Source organism: Symphalangus syndactylus, chromosome 4 (assembly GCF_028878055.3).
Source record: "Symphalangus syndactylus isolate Jambi chromosome 4, NHGRI_mSymSyn1-v2.1_pri, whole genome shotgun sequence".
In the NCBI taxonomy this organism is placed as follows: domain Eukaryota; kingdom Metazoa; phylum Chordata; class Mammalia; order Primates; family Hylobatidae; genus Symphalangus; species Symphalangus syndactylus.
The window spans coordinates 159293259-159320497 of record NC_072426.2 but is presented as its reverse complement, the minus strand read 5'-3'; the positions used below and the strand labels follow the sequence as shown (position 1 = coordinate 159320497).

Genomic DNA, 27239 nt, shown 5'->3' with positions numbered 1-27239 from the left:
TCCCAGCTACTCGGGAGGCTGAGGCAGGAGAATGGCGTGAACCCGGGAGGCGGAGCTTGCAGTGAGCCGAGATTGCGCCACTGCACTCCAGCCTGGGCGACAGAGCGAGACTCCGTCTCAAAAAAAAAAATAAAAAATAAAAATAACAACATAACATAACATAACATAAAAAAATAAAATAAAATATTGATTAAAATTACTATATACATAGAATATTTTTAAAAATGTATCACAGCACTTGACACACAGTTAAATGCCTTAAGGATTTAGAAAAACAGTATGAATTTCAGTACAGTAAGAATTTAAGCTATTGTTTTTCCTTATAATGATTTGGAGAAAAGCCAGGGATAAATATACCCAAATGCTAACAGTGGTTGTTTCTGACTGTGGACATTTGAGTGATTTTTTAAAATCACCCCTTATTATTATTTTCTCATTTATTCATATATTTAGTAAGATTACTACAATAAATGTCTTAATCATAGAAAAATGCTGTTTAAAAAAAATGAAGAGCTTGCACAAAACATCTTAATATCTCAGGATACATTTGTACACCATTTGTTTTTACGTCTGAAAAGAATAGAGTTGTAATTAAGGATTTCTAGTAGTCTTATAGCCTGGAACAAAATGAGTGTAAAATACAGATAAACCTGTATATGAAAATGCGGAGTCCTATTTAGGGAAAAGTAGTCAGTTGGCGGGACCGAGAGACAGCAAAAGAGCAGGTAAGTTATTAGTCTGTCTTTCTGCATGATCCGGGACACGTAGCCCTCCTGTGCAAATAACTGACACTCTTCCTGTGCCCAGCTATCACCAGGCCCCTGTGAGTTAGCCCACTGCCACCTGGGCACTGTCAGCGCAGTGCAAAGCCCTCTTCAGCACACAGCATAAACATGATCCTGTAAAATCCCCAGCAAGCCTTTGTTTCTTTGCAGTCAGCTTCTCTTGCTGTTGTGCCCGTTGCCTTCTCGCAATGTAGTTTCCTACTTTCTCTAATAAATGTGCCTTTCTCCACCTACAACTGTCTTGGTAAATTCTTTTACCCCTGTGCCACCGGTCCAGATAGTTGTTGCTCTCCTGTGACAGAAAATGATGAGCTTGAAGATCATGATTCCAAAAAGAGACAGTCCTGTCAGTTATTTAAGCTGACTTCATTATAGGAAGGTTTTTATAACAACATGGTGCTGTTGATCATTTCCTGAGCACTGCCTATGCCAGACATGGTCCTAAATTCTTTACCACACAGTCCTATGAAGCAGAGTCATTATCACGCCCATTTGAAAGCTGGGAGGCTGGAGAGGGAGAACTTGAATAACTTGCCTGGCAACATGATTGTTAAAAGACAAAGCCCAGAGACCAAGCCAGCTAACCCAACTGTGAACCTGGGGCTCTGACCATCGTACTCTTTTATTAATAACTTTGTCAGAGAGTTTGGGTGATAGAGAGCACTATTTATTTCCACTTTACAAGTGAGGAAGCAGACTCAGCGATGTTAAGGATGTTTGCAAGGTCGCGGCACAGGGGTTCCACCCAGTGCAGCAGGACTGCAGAGTCCCATCTCCCGACCTCTCCTGGGGCTGCCTGAGCTCTCATGAGAATGACACCAATGCCCCCAAGCAGTAGGTGTGAAGGATTGCCGGAACACACAGGCAAAGGCTAGAGAGCCTTAGATTCCTGTGTATGGGACACAGATAGGGACCATCCACCTTAAAGGCAGAACGCAAAATAATTTTACCTTACTTCTTACCTCTTTAATTTGATTCGATGACAACTCCAATTTTTTTAAAGATGAATTGGCAAAGATACCCAGTTCTTCACTTTTTAGCACTTGAATTTTGTTGTTTGATAATAGAAGCTCTTGGAGATTTTCCAGCTGAACCTGGGTTCCTAATTTTGTAGATGACAAGCCATTATGAGACAGATCTAATGTGATTAAATTCTGAAGGGAAAAAACAATATGCATATGTTAGTGTCTTGCTGTCAAAAACAGTTCTTTTAAATGTAAGTACCTCTTAAAAATATTTCAACAGCAAAATCAACACCTCTCTATTATTCTGTAGAATACTAACAGTAAGCATAATGAAACATCTTTGTTCTGATTAATCTTTGTCATATTACAATCTTTGTGATGGTTACCCTTGCAACCATTGTAGGAAGGATTTTATTTCTTCAAGAATCATTTTATTTCTCTTGCCAAAATAAAAAAGATTTAAGCTTATTTAGGATATAAGGAACATTGCTAATTTATGAACTTACTTATCATAACCATTTACTTATGATGCAAGGAATTTTCACGTGGCTGATCAAACACACAGTGTCATGCTTTAACCTTGAAAATTGGTATCAGAAAAAAGAACAGAATGCTTTCTTAAAAAGCTGAGAATTTTGCCATCTATGAAATTTTAAATAGATTTTTATACTGAGAAAGTCATATTATATAAATTTTGGATCATGACTAGTACAGAATATTAACTTTGTTTGCTTTATCAGTACTGTGGGATGTTTTATCACCCTTTGCTACTTTTGAATATGTACGCTTCAAATTCAGGCAAAAGGTAAGGGAAAGCGATACCAGTTAAGGCAAAATCTAATGTAATCGCTATTAACGAGAAGCAGGTAATTTAAGTCTTTACAAAAATAACATTTTGCAATGATTTCTCTAGCCAGATTTTGAGGCCTTTGTATTCAAAGATATTTCATCCACATTAGACTCTAAGAAGATCCAAGAAAAGATTTAAAATAGCTAGGGAGCAAATCACTTTATGTTTCACAGCATATTTACATCTGTACATTATTCTTGGCATCAGAGGAAGAGCAATGCTCAATTTTTTATAAGGCCATAAAATGAAGTAACTTGAAAATCACTTTGGTTAAAGAAAAGCACTTAATTTAATAATTGCCTCAGATTTAGAAACAATAGCGTGCGTTTTTTTTTTTTTTTTTTTTTCTGGTGCTCTAAAGCATTGTAGGGTGAATATGGTTAACTGATTTATTGTATATTTTTTAAAAGCCAGAAGAGGGTATTTTGAATGCTCACAACACAAATGAGAAACATTTGAGATGATGGATATGATAATTACCCTGATTTAATCATTACACATTGTATACACATACTGAAAGATCATTCTGTATCTCATAAATATGTGCAATTATTAAATGTTAACTAAAACGAAAAGAAAAAAACTAAAATTCAAGCAAAGTGTTGAAAAGAAAAAGGTACTAGCCATAGAAAAAGTGACACCGCTATTGAAAAAGTCATTGAAATAGCCACTGAGGAGATTTCTTAAACCAGGAGTAGGTAATTTTTAGTTGAACAATTCACTTGATCATTGTATCAATTTGTTAATTTTATTTAAGTCAGAATTTGGACTCAAGACTTTTGTCATGACTTCACATGCTAAATCAGCAGCATTGAAAGTTTAGTTTCCATGTTCTTATGGGATATTCTGATTCTTCTCTGTTCATCACTTCTATCTCTTGCATCTAAGTTCTATTTCTAATGGGAAAAAGCGAGAGAGGCAAACATTGAAAATTAAGGATGAAACTGATTTAAGAGTATATTTTCTCTTTTGGAAGTATTTTCTATTATAATGGCAATATTTGTGGCAAATTGGATTAGATCAAATTTCTTCCTCTTTCTTACCTTGATATTTAGATAGTAAGCCTAAGGCTGGATAAGTGACTTAAAAACATTAGTAACAATAGACATTTTCATCTTACCTTCTGCTTTACAAAGGGATTATTTTTAATTTTCTGGATTGAGTTGGACATCAGATGAAGTTCAGTCAAATTCGTGCAGAAGGCAAAGGTTTTATCAGAAAGTTGAGATAGCTCGTTGTGCTGGAGGTTCAAAACTTTTAACATGGGAAGTTTTTGGCACAATTCTGGCTCCAGTTTTGAGATGGTGTTAAATCCCACATCCAAGATAGTTAGTTGGCTATATCTTGTAAAGTTGGCAGCTGGCAATCTTCTGAGTTGATTGTGGGTAAGATTCAACACTGTTATGTTTGTGGGCAGCTCATCGGGTACCTGAGTCAACTTCAGGTGGCTGCAGTCAGCAACTTCATGGCTAACGGTGCACTTGGTGGTGGAGGATGCACACAGCATCCCAAAGGGCAAAAGGCCCCCCCAAAAGTAGATACAAGGCAAAGTCTGTCTCATGATTCTGCTGTAGAAAAGAAACATTAAAAAGTATGAGCAACATTAATAGCAGATGGCTTTCAAATGCACTGGTATATTCCTTGTAAAATATACCACCAAAATATGACTGTGTATGACGTTATTACTCATACTTTTGTGCCATACAAGCACATATTATACAAGTAATACGTCCAACGGAAAAATTTCAAACAGCACAGAAAGGTAAAAAATAAAACCTCCAAACTTCCTTCCCATCCTTCACCTCAATGCCAGTTGCAGCTGCAATGTCTCTCTTTTGATAGGTTCTATCTGTAATTCTCGTGATTACCTGCATAAACTTAATATTCTTGACCTTCTATTTCTTCATTTACTCATTTCACTATAAAGATAAGGAATTTAATTACATTTTTCTCTCATTCTCTTCACAAATTTTCTTTAGTTAATTTTGTTTGTTTTTGTTTTATTTTGTTTTGTTTTGTTTTTGAGATGGAGTCTGGCTCTGTCGCCCACGCTGGAGTGCAATGGTGCGATCTCGGCTCACTGCAACCTCCACCTCCTGGGTTCAAGTGATTCTCCTGCCTCAGCCTCCCGAGTAGCTGGGATTACAGGTGCCCGCCACCACACCTGGCTAATTTTTGTATTTTTAGTAGAAACGAGGTTTCACCATGTTGGCCAGGATGGTCTCGATCTCTTGACTTCGTGATCTGCCCACTTCAGCCTCCCAAAGTGCTGGTGTTAACAGGTGTGAGCCACCGCGCCCAGCCAGTTAATTTTTATTTTATTTTAAATAAATAAATACATTGTTCTCCACATTTCTTCCATTCTTACATTTCCTAAAACTGTCAGCTATAACATTGCTTGACATTGTCAAGATTTGAAATGTTAGCATTTTATCCTGAAACTATGATTACATATGAGGTCCTTGGCCTACATTAATTCAGAAAATCTAAAGTCAGTAAATATTATTTACAATTTTAAAAATTATTTGTATTTATTTATTTACTTTTAGAGACAGGGTCTCACTCTGTTGCCCAGGCTGGAGTACAGTGGTACTATCATGGCCCACTGCAGCTTCCAGCTCCTGAGCTCAAGGGCTCCTTCCACCTCAGCCTCCCAAGTATCTGGGACTACAGGCATGTACCACACCCGGCTAATTTTTTATTATGTTTTAAATTTTATAGAGAGGTAAGGTCTCGCTATGTTGCCCAGGCTGGTCTCAAACTTTTGACATCAAGTGATCCTCCAGCCTTGGCCTCCTAAAATGCTGGGATTACAGGCATGAGCCAATGTGCCCGGCCTCAATCACAATTTTACAATCATATAAATATTCACTGCAGATCATAATGGAACTGAAAAATTCTTATCACCTACTAATGTAGCCGTCATAATACCATAGTGCAATGCATTCCTCACATGTTCATAGTGATGCTGGTATAAAGAAACCTACTGCACTACTAGTTATATGAAATATAGCACACACATTCACAGTACATAATAGTTGATGATAATAAACGAATATGTTACTGATTTATGTATTTACTATACTATACTTTTTATAATTTTTTTTTTTTTTTTTTTTTTTTTTTTTTTTTACTGGCTGCTTGGAGTTTATTTTCCGCTTGGTGCCAGGTGCACAGTTCCAGGTGTCAGGAAAGCTAGCGAGTGCTGGGGCCGGGCGGTAGAGAGCGGGGCTCTCACTCCTTTTTGGTGTCTGCTGTGTTGATGCGAAGGTCTGCTTGTTGCAGCCGCCTAGTCTACAGGGTGGGGGGTAGGGGGTGGGGGGTGGGGGGTGGGGAGGGGGTGGGGCGGGGAATGGGGGGTGGGGGTGGGGCGGGGAATGGGGGGTGGGGGTGGGGCGGGGAATGGGGGGTGGGGGTGGGGCGGGGAATGGGGGTGGGGGGTGGGGGGCGGGGAGTGGGGAGGGGGCGGGGAGTGGGGAGGGGGCGGGGAGGGGCTCTGGTGGACTAGCGCCTCCGCAGGCCTGCGGCCGTTGGTAACCGCTCAGGTCGGGACCGGGGCCCAGCGCTGGCTGTGGTGGACTGACCGCTGGGCTGCTTCCTCGGGGCGTCCCGAGCCAGGCCACAGGTGGTCATGCTGCTGGAGGCCTGGGGGGGTTCCGAGTGCTCTGCGGACTCCAACACCGTGGCCATGAACGGGAGGGTGGACTTCCCGAAAAAGAAGCTGGCCCACCAATGACCCGGGTCAGCCTTGGGGAGACCTGGGGGGTGGGGAATGGCTTCCCCGGGGCACTCGGTACTGCTGCAGGAGCTGTTGCTGGAAGTGGAACCCAGGCGGCGCCGGTAGTAGTCGTGGGTGGCCACGAGCGAGCCGCTGGAGGGGATGGCCGCCATGCTCTAGCTTGCTGGCTGGTGGGATCTGGGCGGCGACCCCTCGCGGGCCTCGGCGCACGATCACGGGTGGCGGGGACGGGGACGTTAGGCCACGGAGCCCATTTGCAGACGAGACCGCGGGAGGCCGCGCCACGACAGAGACGCGCGGGGTGCTACTTTTTATCATTTTAGAGTGTACTCCTTCTACTTATTTTTTTTAAGTTAACTGTAAAACAGCCTCAGGCAGGTCCTTCAAGAGGGATTCCAGAAGAAGGCACTGTTGTCATAGGAGACGACAGGTCCGTGCATATTGTGGCCCCTAAAGACCTTCCAGGGGGACACGACGTGGTGGAAGGCAGTGACATTGATGACCCTGACTCTGAGCAGCCTAGGCTAATGTGTGTGTTTGTGTCTTCGTTTTTAACAAAAACGTCTAAAAAGTTAAAAAAAAAAAAAAGAAGAAAATTAAAAATAGAAAAAAGCTTATAAAATAAGAATATAAAGAAAGAAAATATTTTTGTATAGGTGTACAATGTGTTTGTTTTAAACCAAGCATTATTACACGAGTCAAAAAGTTTTGAAAAATTAAAACATTTATAAAGTAAAACAGTTATAGTAAGTTAATTATTATTGAAGAAAGTAAAATTTTTAAATAGGTTTAGATAACCTAAGTGTGCAGTGTTCATGAAGTCTGCAGTGGTGCACAGTCACGTCCGAGGCCTTCACATCCACTTCCCTTCTCTCTCACAGACTCACCCAGAGCCACTTCCAGTCCTGCAAGCTCCATTCGTGGTAAGTGCCCTATGGAAGTGCCATTTGTAACCTTTTGTACCACATTTTCACTTACCTTTTCTATGTTTAGATACACAAGTACTTCCCATTCTGTTACAACTGCCTCCAGTATTCAGTGCAGTCACATGCTGGCTGTCTGGTTTTGCAGGCTGGGCGCCACAGGCTGTACTACCTAGTTTTGTGTAAGCACTCTCTATGAAGTTCCCACAAGGATGAAGTCCCCTCACAATGCATTTCTCAGAACATATCCCCATGACTAAGCGACACATGACTGTGTTCTGTTTCTTTGGGGTAAATAACTAGGATTGGAATGCCTGGGCCATTTGGTGAGGCCATTTGGTTTTACAAGAAACTGCCAGATCTTTTGGGAAAGTATTGCACCACCAACTTTCCTGACAACATTTGGTACCTATTTTTATTATTATTTTTAATCATTCTGGTGAATATATAGTGATAGCTAATTAGGGTTTTAATTTGCATTTCCCTGCCGACTAATGATATTTAACAATTTTCATGTGCTTATTGGTCATTTATCTTCCCTTATATGTCCAAATATTTTGGTCATCTATTAGATTGTTACCTTTTTATTATTGTGTTGCAGGAATTTTTTACGTATCTGAGTATCAGTCCTTTGTCAGATTCCTATTTTGTAAATATTTATTCCCAGTGTGTGAGTTGCCTATTTATTTTCTTACTGATGTCTTCTTAATTACGATGAAGCCTACTTTATCGTCTTCTATTTTTATTGTTTCTGTGTCTTCTCTAAGAAACTTTGCCTACTCCCATTACTTAGATACTCTCCTCTAAAAAGCTTTATGGTGTTAGCTTCTATGTGAAGGTATGGATCTCTCCTAAATTAATTGTTGTGTATGCATGAAGTAGGAGTCACAGTTTTTTGTGTGTATATCCAGTCAGTCAGACCTTTTTTTTTTTTTTTTCTTGAGATGGAGTCTCACTCTGTCACCCAGGCTGGAGTGCAGTGGTGCAATCTGGGCTCACTGCAACCTACGCCTCCTGGGTTCAAGTGATTCTCCTGCCTCAGGCTCCTGAGTAGCTGGGACTACAGGCACGCGCCACCATGCCCAGCTAATTTTTGTATTTTTAGTAGAGACGGGGTTTCACCATGTTGGCCCGGCTGGTCTTGAACTCCTGATCTCAGGTAATCCACCCGCCTAGGCCTCCCAGGGTGCTGGGATTATAGGCGTGAGCCACCGTGCCTGGCCCAGTCAGGCCATTTTTTAAAGAGACTTCTTTCCCCCACTGGATTGTTCTGTGCCTTCCTTAGAAACCAAGCAAATGTTTTAAGTGAGGGTCTATTTCTGGGCTGTCCACTCTCTTCCACTGAAATATTTGTTAGTTCTTAGGCCAATACCACATTGTTCGGATTACTTTAGCTTTATAACAAGTCTTGAAGTTCAAAGAGCGAAGCCTCTCATCTTGCTCTTCTTCTAGATTGCTTTTTCCGTGCTATGGTTGATGGAAATTATCCAATATTGTGTATTGTTTATTATTAATTACTGCTTCTCACTAGAATGTGAAGCTATAATAGTGGAGGATGTAGTTCTTATTCCATACGGTGTTGTCTGTGCCTAGAACAACCCCTGGAACATTGCTGGCTCTGAAGAAATAAATATATGTTGAATAAATAGCTGATGTTGTTTCGCTCTGTGTCTCCACCCAAATCTCATGTTGAATTGTAAGCCCCAGTGTTGCAGGTGGGGGCTGGTGGGAGGTGACTGGCTCATGGGGTGGAGATCTCACAGATGGTTTAGCACCACCCTCTAGGTGCTGTTATCCTGATAGTGAGTGAGTGAATTCTTATGAGATTTGATTGTTTAAAAGTGTGTGGTGGCTGGGCACAGTGGCTCACGCCTGTAACCCCAGCACTTGGGAGGCCAAGGCGGGCAGATCACCTGAGATCAGGAGTTTGAAATCAGCCTGGCCAACATGGTATAACCCTGTCTCTACGAAATACAAAAATTAGCTGGGTGTGGTGGTGGGCGCCTGTAATCCCAGCTACTGGAAGGCTGAGGCAGGAGAATTGCTTGAACTAGGGAGGCAGAGTTTGCAGCGAGCCGAGATCCCACCACATGCACTCCAGCCTGGATGACAGAGCGAAACTCCGCCCCCGCTGCCCCCAAAATAAAGAAAGAAATAAATAAAAGTGTGTGGCACTTTCCCCTTCTCTCTTCTTCCTGCTCTGGCCATGTGAAGGTGCCAGCTCCGGCTTTGCCTTCTGTGATGGGCGAAAGCTCCTTGAGGCTTCCCCAGAAGCAGAGGCTGCTATGCTGCCTGTACAGCTTACAGAACCATCAGCCAATTAAACCTCCTTCTTTATAAATGACCAGTCTCAGGTATTTCTGTAGAGCGATGTGAGAATGCACTCATACAACAGTTCTCCATGGGCATTTAATCAGCTCAGGGAAGCCACTCTTAACTCCATACATCGTCACTTTATTTTGGTGGGATGTGTACCCAATGTGATACTCTGTGGTGTGATCAACAACCAAATTTCACATATTTTAAAAAATCAAATACACCCACAAAGTATGGAGATGAAGCAATGGTAACGGTATCTAAATAAGATATTCCACAAGATCTAAAAGTCATGACACGAAAATTATTCCAGATAAGTTTCAGGTAATAAAATCACCTTAGATGACTAATCCTAGGAAAACAGAACTAATGTGAGTATTTAGAATTGTTCTAATATACTTAAAAACAGTGATTTTACTACTATTCTAATTTAGTTCTCAGAAACAGAAAAAAAAAACTGGCTTCCGTAAACTAATATTCCCGTCTCATGGCCTTTACAACACTGGCACTAATCATTGTAAAGCTGTGCACATCCTTTATATCCACAGGCCATGAGGAATGCCACAGCCAGGCCAGCAAGGATGCATGTTGCTGACTTGCCCAGGCCCATGAAGAATGCAGGGCTGGCAATGATACCTCTCAAATGCCAGGGACCAGCTCCCCACCCGCCCCCTCTCTGATAGTCTCCCAAACCTCTCTTCCAGTTCCTTCAGAACTTCCTACCTCTACTTACCAACTCATAGGTAAAGTCCCTAGGATACATTCTCCTTGCGTAGGCGAGAGGTACCCCTCTGGTAGGGCTCCAGCTAGAGGTCAGAATTGCTGAGAAGGATTAATCCATTACAAAGCATATCCCTGAATGACTGAAGGACTTTCCCCATCTGAAGACATTTCATCAGTGGGCAAAACTCACCAAATGCTAGGCAGGAGGAGTGAAAGAGGAACAAATTTCAGAATTGCAACCACACACACAAAAATCCTAAAACCTTCATTTCCAAAGAAAAGAGATCCTGATTAATAAAAAACTTTTCATCAGTAACATGAACCACTGGAAAACAATAGAGATAAGCTTTCCAAACATTTAGAGAAAATTATTTTGAATTTAAAATTTCACATCCAGGCAAAGCATAGTGGCTCATCCCCATAATCCCAGCACTTTAGAAGGTGTAGGCGGAAGGATACTTGAGACCAGGAGTTCAAGACCAGCCTGGGCAACATAGTGAGGCCCCATATCTACAAAAAAATTTTTAGAAATTAGCCAAGTGTGGTGGCACAAGCCTGTAGTTCCAGCTACTCAGGAGGCTGAGGCAGGAGGATCGCTTGAGCCCAGGAGGTTAAGGCTGCAATGAATCATGATCACACCATTGCACTCCAGTCTGGGCAACAGAGCAAGACCTTATCTCTAAAAAACGAGAAAATTACCTTTGGCCAGGCCAAGAAAATTACTTGTGGCTCATGCCTGTAATCCCATCACTTTAGGAAACTGAGGCTGGAGGATCCCTTGAGCCCAGGAGTTTGGGACCAGCCTGGGCAACACGGGGAAACCTCATCTCTACCAAAAATTTTTTAAAAATTAGCTGGGCATGGTGGTTCACACCCGTGGTCCCAGCTACTCAGGACACTGAGGTGTGAGAATTGCTTGAGCCAGGGAGGTCAAGGCTGCAGTAAGCCACGATCATGCCACTGTACTTCAGCCTGGGCAACACAGCGAGACCTTGTCTCTAAATCAATAAGTGAAATAAAATAAAATAAAATAAGATAAAATTTCACATCTACCTGAATAACTAAATAAAAAGCTACAAGTATTTGGAGATATGCAAAAATTCAGTAAGTTTATAGCCATACGATCTGTATGAAAAGGTTATTCTAGGACATGCTTCAGTAAAACAAGCAAAAATGCAGTTAAAGGATGAAATGAGAGTGAAGAAAAAGTTGCTGTTGAATGAGATCTAGCAGAAATAAAGAAAATGAAAAAAAATTAAAAACAAACTCACTCGGCCTTAGAATTTTGGAAATATTTTGTGAGGGCACATGGAATTCACATTCTTTTTCCAAGGGAGAGACAATGTTGCCTGATGGTTAGGACATGGGGTCTGGAGCCAGACTACCTGGAATTAACCACTATTCATAGTTTGATTTGTAAACTTTGCAATCTTTGTAGTAGGTTAATACACAGGCACGCCCATATGCAGACACACACACCAGCACATAATCATCTGTAAACCTGGGAGTCAACTTGCTGAAGCCAACTCCATTTTCACCCGAGTACCCCACAATTGCTGATACCAGTTTCTGATCTTCCCATACACATGAACATCTTTCCACGTCTCCACTTCTTCCATTATCCTTCATTAGGTGAAAGAAAGCCATTTACTTACTCCTAGGCATACCTGAATGTTCTCTCCTATCCAAGACATTGTCACACAATGCCAGCTTCTCTCTCCCCTCCAGCCAATAAAACTAACGAAAGGGGATATGCTCTTTTAACCTCTTGGAGTTTTGTTTCTTTAAGGTAAAGATGTGATTTGTTAAAAAGGCTGTTGCGAGATGATTTCCAGAGCTTCCCTAGTGTGTTTTTCCAGGTACAGAATGCTACAGAGAAAAAAAATTAAATACTGCATAAATATATTATCGCATTAACTAGAGATTGGTGCTATTACTTGTGTTCTGAGTTATACCCTTTTCCCATGCCCATATCATATCCCTTTTCTTCCACTTTCCTTCCTGAACAATTCTGACTAGATTTCAAGCACCAGATCAAAGAAAGACCACAGAAGGCTAAAACCACATGCATTCTACTAGCAAACTCTACTCAGCAAGAGAGACCCTGCCCAGTAAGAACGTGAAATGAACACCTTCACTTACTTGGATGACTGCTGGACATTCCTTCTTTCTTTAGTCCAAATCCAGACATTTCATCAGGGAAGTGTGCGGCAAATAGACGGCACTCTCGAAAGTGAAAGTAAAGCTTGAAAAAATGCTTTTATGTTTGGTGCATTCCAAGAAGGGCAAAGGGAGAAAACAAAAGCAATCTCCGACAACCTCAGAGAGGCGTTTCAAACTGCCTCTGAAAAACATCTTGTTTTTATTTTATTTTAACCTTTTTTAAGCTGAGATCCTTGGATTTCATTGAAAGGGTCACAGATTTAGCAACAGCTAAAGTTGAAAGTGGGGACCTCACCATTTGATGTGGGCGGGTCTGGACCTCTGCAAGTTAATGAATAACAGCGAATCCCTCAATTTTCTGCTAGACTCATGCAAAGCTGTCAGAATTAAGTAGTGTATGGTCACAGGGACAGAAAAAAAAAAAATCCCTAATCAAAGCTGAAGTACTTTCACTTCTTTTGTCTGGCTTTCATCTCTTTGCAACACTGTAAAATAACACCGGCAGAAATTAACCTCTTGATCCAGGAAGAAACTGAGTTCCACAGCAGAGAAAGGGCCAATCATGGCAAAGCCGAGAGTCAGTCCCACTCCTGCCGATCCACTTCTCCACGGTCAGACGTGCTAGGGAACAAGTCGGTATGCCCAGAGAAGTTCAGATTAACTACGCATTTCGTTCTTAATTCGCTTTAATGACTCCAGCTAGTTAAGTGAATGTGCTTGTTAAGAAATGAACTCACCTTTTTTCATTACAGATGTACTACGATCTATTATAACTATATTGTTACATAGTGAAATATCACAATCGGAAGGAACTATAGACCACCTAATCTAACTCCCTTGTTTGAGAAATTAGGAAAACGAAACCTAGGGAGGTGAGTGATTTGCCAAGGACATGCCACAAGCCACCATATGCTTCAATCACACAAGTCATAAAACAACTGGACGGCTGGGACATGGCATCAGCTTGATCTCACTGTGGAACTGATGGCAAGAAACAAGCGTGCATCGCGGTGCAAAGTGCCCTCTCCTGGGGCTCATGGCTACATGTCTCTGATTTTCATTTGTGACATCTGTAACATAACACCATAAGCATACAGATGTCCTGAGTATGTGACTGTCCCTCACCTCTATCCATTGGGATGTCCAGGAAAACTTCACTGAGATTCAAAAGATTTCTTCTCTGTGAGCGCCGTGAAGGCAGGGTGAGTTTTATTCTTTATATTATGACTCCCCAGCTACCCTCTGAGGTAGACTGTTCCTTTGGCCTTCAATGAAAGAGACTCCTCAGAATTCAAACCCTTGTGTGGTTTTCTCCCATGCTGACTCTGGGCTTGGCCATTTGACTAGCTTTGGCCAACGGGATATTAGCAAGCATGCAACAAGGTCTCATTGCCAAACATGATTACCAAGGCTTGAGAAGCAAGCAAATAAATGATTGTTGTTGTTTTAAATTAAAAAAAAATTGGAATGATGTCGTATGCATTATTAGCGAAATGAAACACATCATCTCAACAATCCTTCATACCTATCACTTATGCCTTATGACTCCTTATAGAGATTAAATTTCCCACGACGTTGGTTGACTAATGAATGGCTTTCAATAAATAAATTTTATTGATAGTCTCCTAATGCAGTAGTTTGGGCTTAATACCAGCTCATATTCAGATATTATTAGTCCTTAATTCTTGCTAGTTTCTAAATACAACACGGATTGTTTTCTGTCTACTGTACATTTCTTAACCTAGTGCATTAACTTATTTAGCTATGATGGTGGTTGGAGCCATAGTGAAAAACCTCATTTTCCCCTTTTTAAAAGAATTAAGGCTGGGGCCAGTGGATCAAGCCTGTAATCCCAACACTTTGGGAGATTGCCTGAGCCTAGGAGTTCAAGACCAGCCTGAGCAACATGGTAAAACTCCACCTCTACAAAAATTACAAAAATTAGCTGGGCATATTGGTGCATGCCTGCAGTCGCAGCTACTTGGGAGGCTGAGGTGGGAGGGTCACTTGTGTCCAGGTAAATTCAAGTTTGCACTGAGTCACGAGCGCGCCACTGCACTCCAGCCTGGGGAACAGAGGGAGACCCTGTCTCAAAAAAAGAGAGAGAGAGAATTTAAAAAAAAAAATGTATGTTCATAAATGTAAAATAACAAATTTAGTAAACACAGATATTTCATAGCATTACAGATCAGCCAATCTCAGAATAAAGGGAAGCTGTATATTCGCAGCAAAACTGAGAGCTGCAGAATTCTAGAAGCCAAAGTCCCTTAAATTTATTCACATTCTAAAAACTCTAAGTTCCCTCCTTCCATTTGAGGGGCCATTTTAATGCGAATTTGCTAAGATAATATACACAAAATTTCTGGAAGAATGACTTGACAAAACACAGCAAGTTACAGACTGGAGTGACAAGCCAGATATAACTAGCAACTTACCACTCACGCACTGAACTACACAGACACTGTTCTTCTCGGCCTGCTCCTAATAACAATTCTTAATAAAACAACAGTTTTTATTTTTTTAATTTTTTTTTTCCTGAGACAGAGTCTCGCTCTGCACCCAGGCTGGAGTGCAGTGGCGCAATCTCGGCTCACTGCAACCTCCGTCTCCCGGGTTCAAGTAATTCTCCTGCCTCAGCCTCCTGAGTAGCTGGGATTACAGGCATGTGCCACGACACCCGGCTAATTTTTTGTATTTTTGGTAGAGATGGGGTTTCACCATGTTAGCCAGGATGGTCTTGATCTCCTTACCTCGTGATCCACCCACCTGGGCCTCCCAAAGTGCTATGATTACAGGCGTGAGCCACTGCGCCCAGCCAATTACAACCATTTTAACTATAGACAAAGACAGTGTATAGTCTGTAGGCTGTCTAGTCAATTCATTATAAGATTTATAAGGGAAAGTTTATCATTTTCATTATCATCATTATCAGCACCCACAATACTGAGGCTTCACGGAACGGTCTTTACAATCTCCCGAATGGATGAATTTAGACATGAGGATAGCGTCACCGCCGCTTCTAACCACAAATATAGAGAATTGAAATTGTGGGGCCAACAGAAGACTGTCCTCTCAATGCATGTATGTGAAAAGGCAGATTAGTACTGAACAATACAATAATTATATTTTGCCAGGCTCTGTGAGGGCCAAATATAGAGAGAACTAATTGCTCAGTAATACTTAACATTTGTGCCAGCAACGAATATCCAATTGTCAGTGAGCTGTTGGGTATTTGAGGCAATATCATGCATAGGTTTAATTTAGACGGGCTCTCAGAGTCTCAGAAATAAACCTTTATTCATGGTGTTAAAGTACATTAAACTGGAGGCCAGGCCAGAAGAATCCGTGAACATACCAAACCAGCAAGGACTCATAAGCGACCTCGACCTTGCTTGATCTGCAAACATAAGCGACATATGCAAACATAATAACTTGAGCACTGTGTCTTGTAAATGCCTATATTAAAGAAAAAACATAAGCGCAACCAATTAGAAGCAGCCAACAAACTTATAATTATATAACTAAGGACTTTCCAATGAGATAGACCAAATAAGGTAGCTGTATAACTGTAAACAGTCAAGCGCTATCTTTGCTCTACTTCTGTCTCTGTCCTGAAAAAGCCTTCTCTTGTGTTCCCTCGGTGGAGCTCCTCAACCACTTCGATTCATGAATCATTGCTGGTTCAGAAGCACTGTAAAATTGTGATGTACCTCACTTTACTTTTTTATTTGTATAGATTTATGGGAGTACAAGTGCCATTTTGCTCCATGCGTAGACTGCATAGTGATGGAGTCAGAGACTTTAGGGTATTCATCAGCCAAATAACATACATCGTACCATTAGTATCAGTTTACTTTTTAACAATAGGAACAAGGAGATTGGACCAACCAATGTTCTCTGGGTTGGTAGGAAGCCAAAGTGAGGCTAGGCCTTTTCATCATTCAAACTTCTCATGGGTATGTAATGTGATGAATATATTATGAACTTGAAAAAATGGTTAAATTCCCTGAAAGCACCAGATAGACAGTCATTGTGAACTGCGCTCAACTGGTCCCTTCACAGTCACCATTCGGAAAGGACATGGTGCTGATCTGTATTGGCTGAAATTCTAGGAAGCATTTCTTTTCTTTTTGAATTCTTTCTCTAAAGTGAAGATATAGTTCCTCTTACCAGTGTCACTTGTATTTCTGCTCACTGAGCTTTGGCTAGTTTGAACTAGGCTCAACCAAAGACCCCAGCAACAACTTTAACAAGAGAGAAAATAACAAATGTCCGTCTCCCTACTCTCATTCACGTCTACTGAGCGGTATTGAATTTGAACTTCCCCTCTGAAAAAGAAACCAATGTTTGCCACACAGAGCTTCTGGTTTAACCTAAACTTTTTTTTTTTTTTTTTTAGATGGAGTCTCACTCTGTCGCTCAGGCTGGAGTGCACTGGCGCAATCTTGGCTCACTGCAACCTCTGCCTCCCTGGTTCAAGCCATTCTCCTGCCTCAGCCTCCTAAGTAGCTGGGATTACAGGTGCCTGCCACCATGCCTGGCTAATTTTTGTATTTTTAGTAGAAATGGGGCTTCACCGTGTTAGCCAAGGTGGTCTCGATCTCCTGACCTCGTGATCCGCTCGCCTTGGCCTCCCAAAGTGCTGGAATTACAGGCGTAAGCCACCACACCCAGCCTAACCTAAACTTTTATTTATTTATTTTATTGTATTTTTTGTTATTTTACAAGGTAGTTGAAAAGTGATACCTTTTTTTTTAATTTCATGAGATAAGCACCATTTTATTCCTTCATTTTAAACCACTCTATCGAGGTATGATCGATATACAAAAAGCTGTACATATTTAATATATACAACTTGATGAGCTTGGAGACAAGTATACTTCTGTGAAACCATCACCACAGTCCATACCATAAGCCTGTCCATCACCTCCAAAAGTTTCCCTTTATTCTCTTTATTTATTATTATTTTTGTGATAATAGCACAACATGAAATTACCCTTTTAGCAAATTTTTAAATATATAATACATCATTGTTAACTATAGGCACTAAACTGTACAGTAGATCTCTAGGGCTTACTCATATTGTATAGCCTGGACTTTGTACCCTTTGACTAATACCTCCCTGTTTACACCTCCTCCTAGTCCCTGGCAGCCACCATGTCACTCCCTCCTTCTATGAGTTTGACTATTCCAGATTCATCATATAAATGAAATAATGTAGCATCCTTCTGTCCTTCTGCATCTGGCTTATTTCACTCAGCATAACATTCTCTGAGTTTATCCATGTTGTCACAAATGGCAGAACTTCCTTTTGTAAGGTAGAATAATATTCCATTGTATGCGTATGCCATATTTTCTCTATCCATTCATCCATCAATGGGCATATAGTTTGCTTCCATGTTTTAGCTATTGTGAGGGCAATAGCATTGAAAAGAATAAAACACTTAAGAAAAAACTTAAAGAAGTGAAAGACTTGAACACTGAAAACTATAAAACATTGATGGAAGACATTAAAACAGACACAAGTAAATGTAAAGACATCCTGTGTTCATGGATTAGAAGAATTAATATTATTAAAATGCCCATACTACTCAAAGTGTCCTACACATTCAAACATAACCCCTATCAAACTCTCAATGGCATTTTTATAGAAATATAAAAATTTCCTAAAATGTGTATGAAACCACAAAAGACCCCAAATAGCCAAAGCAATCTTGAGCAAGAACAAAGCTGAGGGCATAAAATGTCCTGATTTCAAAGTATATGACAAAGCTACAGTAATCAAGACAGTATGGTACTGGCTTAAAAACAGACTAATGGAACAGACTAGAGAGCCCATAAATAAACTCATGCATAGATGATCAAGTGTTCTTTGACAGGGCTGCCAAGAACACACAACAGAGGACAGAATAGTCTCTCCAGTAAATGGTGTTTGGAAAGCTCAGTATCCATATGCAAAAGAATAAAATTGAACCCTGTCTTACACCATACACAAAAAATCCACTCAAATTAGTTTAAATACCTAAACATAAGACATGAAACCATAAAACTCTTAGAAGAAACACAGAGGAAAAAGCTTCTTGACATTGGCCTTGGCCAGTGATTTTTTTTGGATATGACACCAAAAACCCAGGCAACACAAGCAAAAATAGAAAATTGGTAACTTCTTGATGTTTCTTATAAATCTATGAAATGAATTTAGGTGAATGGGGTCTTTCCTTTATTAACAGTGTTATGACATGGCTGTTCAATCCGTAGACCCTGAATTTGATATTTATTTATTAAAATCAAAAGTAAAATTTTAGACACAACTTATCATCCTCCATTTAAAATATCCTAATTAAATCCACTAGGCTTCTAATAAATGGAAACACAGATGTCTGACAAAACTTCTAGGTGATCACAGAAGGAAGTCTGACATATCAAAAGCAAGCCATAACTTACCATAATCAGATTGAATTGGTTATTAGTGAGACTTTATGATCATGCAAATTGACTTCCATTTTATAATGCAAATTTTAAATCAACAGGAGAAATTAAAAGAAAGCCCAGAGTTGGAAGGGATGCTGTTGCTTTTGAACATGCCTCTTGCTTTCCACCTAAGAGTAACCTTTATCTGTATTGTGGGATGATCTTCTAATAAGAATATGAGAGCTGGTCCCTAAAAAGTAGGAAGTAAAAGTGGAAAGAAGTGGGGAGAGGGAAGCCTTACTATCATAAATATTTGTTGATAAAATAGGTAAATCCAAAATTCAAAAAGAATCCTCTAATGTAGTTTACAGCATGTATAGAATGCCTAGTCTTATTCTTTATCTAGAAATAGGACTGTTTAAGAGGTGAGTGTACACTTTAAAGTCATAAAAAAAAAGTAACATTTCTTTTTCTTTAAATTACCTGTTTATGTCATTTACTTGATATTTATATTTTTATTATAGATTTTTAAGAGGTTTTGTGGACATTACCAAAATTAGCTTTGGTCTAAGTGTGTTGCTAATTTTGCCTGATATATTGTTTGCTTTTGATTTTTCAAAGTGATAGTCTTAACTAGTCAAAACTTCCTCAAAGGATTGATGTCAGCAAAATGGCAGACTAGGAAGCTTCAATTCCTCATTTTCCCATGGAACCATCATAAAATGACCAGAAAACTGCTGAACAAATCTTAGAGTAGCTCTGGAAAACAAATGTCTACAACAACCACATAAATACCTAATAAAAAATTCACCTTAAAAATGTAGGAAATTGTATGGCATTTTTCATTATCCCTGCCCCACTCCGTCCTTGGCTCAGCATGGTCATGTTTTAGAGGAGGCAGCAGCCCAGCTTCTGGTTATCTCTTTTTGCCTCTCTGCAAAAGCTGAGAGAGGTGGCTGTTTATTCAAGTATTCAAGTGCCAACAAAAAATCATAGGGTACACAAAGAAGCAGTAAAACATGGTCCAATCAAAGGAAAATATAAATCTCCAGATAATATCCCTAGAAAGCATGTACATTGGACCTACTAGACAAAGACTTTAAAATAGCTGCCTTGAATATGCTCAAAGACCTAAAGAAAAACACAAAGAACCAAAGAAAATGAGGACAACAATGAACAGACAAAATAAGAATGTCAGCAGAGACCAGGGCAGTGGCCCACGCCTATAATCCCAGCACTTTGGGAGGCCGAGACAGGGTGATCACTTGAGGTCAGGACTTTGATACCAGCCTGGCCAAAATGGTGAAACCCTGTCTCTACTAAAGATACGAAAATTAGCTGGGCGTGGTGGCACACACCTGTAATCCCAGCTACTTGGGAGGCTGAGACAGGAGAAGCACTGGAATCTGGGAGGCGGAGGTTGCAGCAAGCTGAGATCGCACCACTGCACTCCAGCCTGGGTGACAAGAGCAAAACTCTGTCTCAAGAACAACAACAACAAAAAAGTCAGCAGAGAAGTTGAAATTATATATATATATTATATTATATTATATTATATATTATATATATAATATATATTATTAAATATATATTATATATTATATATAAATTATAATATATAATATATATTATATAATATAAATATATATAATATATTTCAAGACAGCTATTTTAAAGTCTTTGTCTAGTAGGTCCAATGTACATGCTTTCTAGGGATATTATCTGGAGATTTATATTTTCCTTTGATTGGACCATGTTTTACTGCTTCTTTGTGTACCCTATGATTTTTTGTTGGCACTTGAATACTTGAATAATATATATATATATATTATATATATATAAAATATGAAGCTGAAAAATACAACTGAATTGAAAAATTTACTAGAGGGATTTCAACTGCAGATTTCAGAAAGCAGAAGAAAGAATCAGTAAATTTAAAGGCAAGACAACTAAAATTATTGAGTCTGAGGAGCAAAACAGGAAACAACAAAGAAAAGAATAAACAAAAGGGAATAGAGCCTCATGGCCTTATGAAACATGGCAAGCAGGCCAGTATATGCAGTATGGGAGTTTTGGAAAAAGAAGAGATACAGAAAGGGGCAAGGAGGTTATGTGAAGAAATATGGTCCCAAATTTCACAAATGTGATGAAATACATGAGTCTAAACATCCAAGAAGCTCAATGAACTTTAGGTAAGATGAACCTAAAGAGACTCACACTGAGACACATTATAAGCAAAATAAAAGTCTAAGACACACATAATCTTGAAAGCAGCAAGAGAGAAGTTATTTATGATATACAAAGTTCCTCAGTAAAATTATTGGTGGATTTGTTAGTAAAAACCTTTGAGGCCAGAATGTAGTGAGGTGATATATTTAAAGTGCTGAAAGAGAGAAAAAAATCTGTCAATCAAGAATTCTGTATCAGGCAAAACTGTCTTTCAAAAATGAAGGAGAAATTAAGACATTTCCAGATAAAGAAAAGTGGAGGGAGTTCATTACCACTAGATCTGCCCTACAAGACATGCTAAAGACTAGGAATCCTTTAGATTAAAATAAAATGATTCTAGACAGTAATTCAAAGCCATATAAAGACATAAATTTCTTCAGTAAGCCTAGGCACATGGTAAAAAAAAAAAAGTTGTATTATAATTTTGGTTTGTAACTTTCCTTTTTTCTTTTCTGGAGAATTTAAAAAACAAATGCATAAAAATAATTATAAATCTATGTTAGTTGAATGCTTGATGTATAAAGACGTAATCTGGACATAAATAGCATAAAGTCACAAGAGGTGGAGATATTTAAATGTTCGTTTGTGTGCAATTAAAGTTAAATTGGTATCAATTCAAATTAAATTGGTATAACTTTAAAATGTTGCATGCAATTCCCATGATAACCACAAAGAAATTGCTGATAATATATCTAACCAGATAATTCTAACCAGAAATGAAAAAGAGGCATTAAAACTGATTTTATTTTTTAAAAATGTATTATAAGAGTACTGTGAAAAACTATATGCCAACAAATTGGATAATATAGGTGAAATGGCCAAATCCTCAGAAACACACAACCTACCAAGACTGAAACATGAAGCCTAGAAAATCTGAATAGACCTATAACTAATAAGGAGTTTGAATCAGTAACCAAAACATTCCAAACAACAGGATCTCTGAACTAGATGGCTTACTGATTAATTCTACCACACGTTTAAAAAATTAACACCAACCTTTCTCAAACTTTCCCAAAAAATGGGAGACAAAGGAACACTTCTAACTTATTTGATGAGGCCAGCATCACCCTACTACCAAAGCCAAAGTCACTACAAGAAAAGAAAATTATAGGCCAGTATCCCTTATAAATACTGATATATCTTTAACAAAATGCTAGCAGCATATTTAGCAGATTATACATCATGACCAAGTGGGATTTATTCCTGGAATGCCTTAATGGTTCAACATACAAAGGTTAATAGAGGTAATATTCCACATTAACAGAATGAAAAAGAAAACCACATGATTGGCCTAGCATGGTGGCTCATGCCTGTAATCCCAGCACTTTGAGAGTCCGACTTGGGTGGATCGCTTGAGGTCAGGTGTTTGAGACCAGCCTGGCCAACATGGTGAAAGCCTGCTTCTACTAAAAATACAAAAATTAGCCTGGTGTGGTGGTGGGTGCCTGTAGTCCCAGCTACTTGGGAGGCTGAGGTAGGAGAATCGCTTGAACCCAGGAGGTGGAGGTTGCAGTGAGCTGAGATTCTGCCACTGCACTCCAGCCTGGGCAACAGAGCAAGACTCTGCCTCAAAAAAATACTACTACTACTACTAATAAATAAAAACAAAAACACATGATCATCTCATTTGATGCAGAAAAAGCATTTGCTCCTGTTAAAAACCTTTTTATGATACAAATACTCAACTCTTTTATATGATTTAAAGATTGTTTTGATGACAGGGCAAAATACAACGACTCCCAGATAGGTGAAAAGCAGAATTGTTTGTTACTTACAGTTCCAAACAGAGAAGGCTGCCAGGCAGGGCCACGCAGGGAACTGAGCCTAGGCCAGGGTAACAGCAATCTGGAGATGTGGGAAGCAGTGTGCACACAGCAAGCTGGGAGGAGCTGGCTAGATTCTGTGGGTTTCCTGTGGGTTGGCTATTTGAATACTTTCAGAAGGCTCTGGGGGATAGGGGCTGTCCCTCGTGCTATGGTAACTGGCCCTAAGGTGATTCAGGTGGCTGTGTAGTGGCCTGCAGCCTGAGAGCCCTATAAGGGAAGTGGTTCAGTTGTGGACTTAATCACCTCCTCAATGAGAGGAGCTGACCAGCCTCTGACCAGCTTCTCACAACTGGGTCAGGACAGATTTTTAAAAAGCTATATTACAGGCCGGGCGCGGTGGCTCACGCTTGTAATCCCAGCACTTTGGGAGGCCGAGGCGGGCGGATCACGAGGTCAGGAGATCGAGACCACGGTGAAACCCCGTCTCTACTAAAAATACAAAAAATTAGCCGGGCGTGGTGGCGGGCGCCTGGAGTCCCAGCTACTCGGAGAGGCTGAGGCAGGAGAATGGCGTGAACCCGGGAGGCGGAGCTTGCAGTGAGCCGAGATTACGCCACTGCACTCCAGCCTGGGTGACAGAGCGAGACTCCGTCTCAAAAAAAAAAAAAAAAAAAAAGCTATATTACAGTTGACTCCTTGATGCCTTGATCTCAGTTTTAAGCCTAGTTGTTTTTTTTTTTTTTTTGGTGTGTGTGTTGGGGGAGGTACTTGAGTAGCCCAAATAGCAGAGGAGGTTTCCAGAGAGCAGGGCATAAGTTGTCTTAAACAGCATAGAAAACAATTTATTATGAGAGTCAAAAAGAGAAAAACAAGGAAAACTATAAGGAGTCCCTGAAGGCTGGCTCATAACCAAGTTCCCTATCCATAATTGTCAAGAACGCAGACCTGAAATCCCCAGGGTCTCTAACAATATCTTGGTGGAGTTGTAACATATGTTCAAAGTATGAGTTATATTTTTATGACCGTAATACCTTGGTGTATTTCTTGGGTCAAGATGGCAGGTCTAGCAGTTATGTTGGGGGAAAATATGAATTAATCACTTAGTAAGAGACATATAAAGACTAATGGCATTTGTAACCAAAGGAAAGGAGTAGCTGTCGTGGTCACAGTCAAACACGCAGGGCAGGAGGTTGTGGTGGATGGGGGGAGGTGGATGACTGGAGGTGGATGGTGGGAGGTGGATATCTGGGTGTGGATGGCTGGAGGTGGGTGGCTGGAGGTGGATGACTGGAGGTGGATGGCTGAAGGTGGATGGCGGGAGGTGGATAGCTTGGGGTGGATGGCAGAAGGAGACGGACAGGGGGAGGTTGTCTCCTCTGTGGGTCAGCACGTGAACTGATACTGATACGAGGAAGGTGCCTCCTGGGGGAAGCAAACATTTTCATTAATATTTAGAACAGCACAAATAGTGGTGACTATGGTATGATTTGCCTTTAGACATGGGAGTGTACAGGTGTATGTTTTGGCAGAGAGCAAGGTGCATACCAGGATCAAGGACTAGGCAAGTGGCAAGCTCAGGAAGTGTAATAGATTCTCTAATATCAAAGGAAGAAAAGCAATAAATAGCCTGTGTCCAATTTGTCAGTGTCTTAAGAAAGGCAGCCTGGGCCGGGCGCGGTGGCTCACGCTTGTAATCCCAGCACTTTGGGAGGCCGAGGCGGGCGGATCACGAGGTCAGGAGATCGAGACCACGGTGAAAATCCCGTCTCTACTAAAAATACAAAAAAATTAGCCGGGCGTAGTGGCGGGGGCCTGTAGTCCCAGCTACTCGGAGAGGCTGAGGCAGGAGAATGGCGTGAACCCGGGAGGCGGAGCTTGCAGTGAGCCGAGATTGCGCCACTGCACTGCAGCCTGGGCGACAGAGCGAGACTCCGTCTCAAAAAAAAAAAAAAAAAAAAAAAAAAAGAAAGGCAGCCTGCAGGCATTACTGGGGCGGTAGCTTCAGCACTGGGTTGCGCTTGTCTTCGACATGGGGAGCAGTATCCTCCTTAGGGTCAAGCTAGGATGGTGTCCCATTTGTGGAACTGGGCCGTCCTTCCCAAGTGGATACCAATTTGGGTTAACGTGAGTCATGTTTTTGTGACCCTGTGGTATTGTAACAAGGCTGAGCTGCTCGTAGAATTTGAGGGCATTATTGGGCCTGGGAGCTTGACTTGTTAAAAAAAAAAAATCCCAAAGCAACAATAATAACAATAATAAAACAAAATAAGTGTTGGTAAGGATGTGGATCTACTGGAACCCTGTGTGTTGCTGATAGGAATGTAAAATGGAGAAGGCACTGTGAAAAACATTATGTTGGGTCCTCAGAAAAATTAAACATAGAATTAGTATATAATCCTACAATTCTACTTCTAGGAGTATACCCATGAGAATCAAAAGCAGAGACTTGAACAGGTACGTGCACACCAATGTTCATAGCAGCAAAACTGCCAATACAGAAATGGGGAAACATGGTCATCGATGGGTAGATGCAGAAGCACAATGTGGTATATATCTATGGTGGAATATTATTCAGCCTTAAAAGGGAATACAATTCTGATATTTCATTCACTATAACATGGATGAAACTTGAAAACATTATGCTGAATGCAATAAGCCACACGCAAAAGGAGAGATATATGATTCCATTTGATTAGAATAGTCAAATTTATAGAGACAAAAAGTAGAATAATGGTTACTAGGGGCTAGGAAGCAGAGGGTAGCAGGGAGTTATTGTTTATTGGGCACAGAGTTCAGTTTAGGGTAAGAAAATAGTTCTGAATATACAGAGCGTTGCACCATCTGGAGACTGATGGTGCCACAATACAAATGCAACTAATGCCACTGAATTGTGCACTGAAAAATGGTTAAAAGGGGCTGGGCGCGGTGACTCACGCCTGTAATCCCAGCACTTTGGGAGGCCAAGGCTGGTAGATCACGAGGTCAGGAGATCGAGACTATCCTGGCTAACACAGTGAAACCCCATCTCTACTAAAAATACAAAAAATTAGCCGGGCGTGGTGGCGGGCACCTGTAGTCCCAGCTACTTGGGAGGTTGAGGCAGGAGAATGGCGTGAACCCGGGAGGCGGAGCTTGCAGTGAGCCCAGTTTGCACCACTGCACTCCAACCTGGGCGGCAGAGTGAGACTCTGTCTCCAAAAAAAAAGAAAAAGAAAAAGCCAGACAGGCAGTACCTCTGAGTACAAACAAATGTACAAGAGCCGTCAGCATGTCCAGAGCTGCATTCCATAAGCAACGTAGTGTTTCCCAAGGAGTATCCATAGGCACAGGCTGGGAAACAGCACCTGACTTTGTAAAATCCCCATCTGGTGGCACTCAGACACCGTGACAGCCAGGTGGCTGCACGTCCCAGGACGTACCACCAACACATTCAAAAGGGAGATTGGCCAAAGAGATACCATTGACATGGACTTCGTATCAAGGTTTTAAGAGACTTAAAAAATGTATGTTTTTAAAAATAAGCGTATGCTTTTAATGTTATGATACTTATTGTTGGATTTTCATAGAAAATGTTACACAGATTACCAAATTTCATTCCTAATGTATGTTACTCCACCGAATAGTTCTTGAGAATAGCTGCTTTCATATATTCTCAAGGAGAGCTAAACTTTGACAGTTTGACAAATGGAAAAGAATATCTTACTGTTTGTTGATTTTGAATCATTGCAGCTGAATATTTTTGTATTTTTAATTTTTATTATATATTATAACTTTAATTTTTAATGTTATTTTTGTTCATTTGAATTTTTTTTTTTATTTTTTTTGAGACGGAGTCTCACTCTGTTGCCCAGGCTGGAGCGCAGTGACGCGAACTGGGCTCACTGCAAGCTCTGCCTCCCAGGCTCACGCCATTCTCCTGCCTCAGCCTCCTGAGTAGCTGGGGCTACAGGCACCCGCTACCATGCCCGGCTAATTTTTTTGTATTTTTACTAGAGACGGAGTTTCACCACATTAGCCAGGATGGTCTCGATCTCCTGACCTCGTGATCCGCCCGCCTCGGCCTCCCGAAGTGCGGGATTACAGTAATGAGCCACCGCGCCCGGCCTCGTTTGTATTTTCTTTTCACCAAAGTGCCTGCTTCTGTCTTTTTGTCTTTTGTCTTGTTTTTCTATTTTTATGTATATATTTTTTATTCATGTTTTTGAATATTAAAAAAATTAGTATTTTGTCATACAGGCTACTGTTTTTGTCTGATTTGTTGTTTTGTTTTTTTGTTTTTTTTTTTTGAGACAGAATGTCACTCTGTCACCCAGGCTTTATTTATTTATTTATTTTTTTGAGATAGGCTCTTGCTCTAGCACCCAGACTG

The 27239-nt window shown here is 40.5% G+C and overlaps 2 protein-coding genes across 9 annotated transcripts in view; both read right to left on the bottom strand.

Moving 5' to 3' along the window:
- Nucleotides 1–27239, bottom strand: part of TLR3 (toll like receptor 3) — a 137624-nt gene that overhangs the window by 7698 nt on the left and 102687 nt on the right. For 6 of the 7 annotated variants that reach the window (XM_055276641.2, XM_055276640.2, XM_055276636.2 and 3 more), the window contains 2 exons: nucleotides 3721–4168; nucleotides 1748–1939 (listed from right to left, as the gene is read on the bottom strand). In XM_055276641.2, coding sequence (XP_055132616.1) covers nucleotides 1748–1939; nucleotides 3721–4161 — 633 coding nt within the window. In that variant the 5' untranslated portion in view covers nucleotides 4162–4168. Of the gene's footprint in view, nucleotides 1–1747; nucleotides 1940–3720; nucleotides 4169–10311; nucleotides 10429–27239 lie in introns of those variants that run through there. The other variant, XM_055276634.2, reaches the window with a different exon arrangement.
- LOC129481335 (pancreatic progenitor cell differentiation and proliferation factor-like) lies at nucleotides 6024–6638 on the bottom strand. 2 transcript variants are annotated; one of them, XM_055276648.2, is made up of 2 exons: nucleotides 6359–6638; nucleotides 6090–6321 (listed from the first exon to the last, which is right to left on the bottom strand). In XM_055276648.2, the coding sequence occupies exons 1-2, from the start codon at nucleotides 6489–6491 to the stop codon at nucleotides 6230–6232; spliced, it is 225 nt and encodes a 74-aa protein (XP_055132623.1). In that variant the 5' UTR covers nucleotides 6492–6638; the 3' UTR covers nucleotides 6090–6229. The 2 variants fall into 2 exon arrangements, with proteins under 2 accessions (XP_055132622.1, XP_055132623.1); XM_055276647.2 differs by having other exon boundaries at nucleotides 6024–6638.

Excerpts from the sequence above, each read along its gene's own strand:
- LOC129481335 (XM_055276647.2), bottom strand. The coding sequence starts at position 6,491 with ATGGCGGCCATCCCCTCCAGCGGCTCGCTCGTGGCCACCCACGACTAC.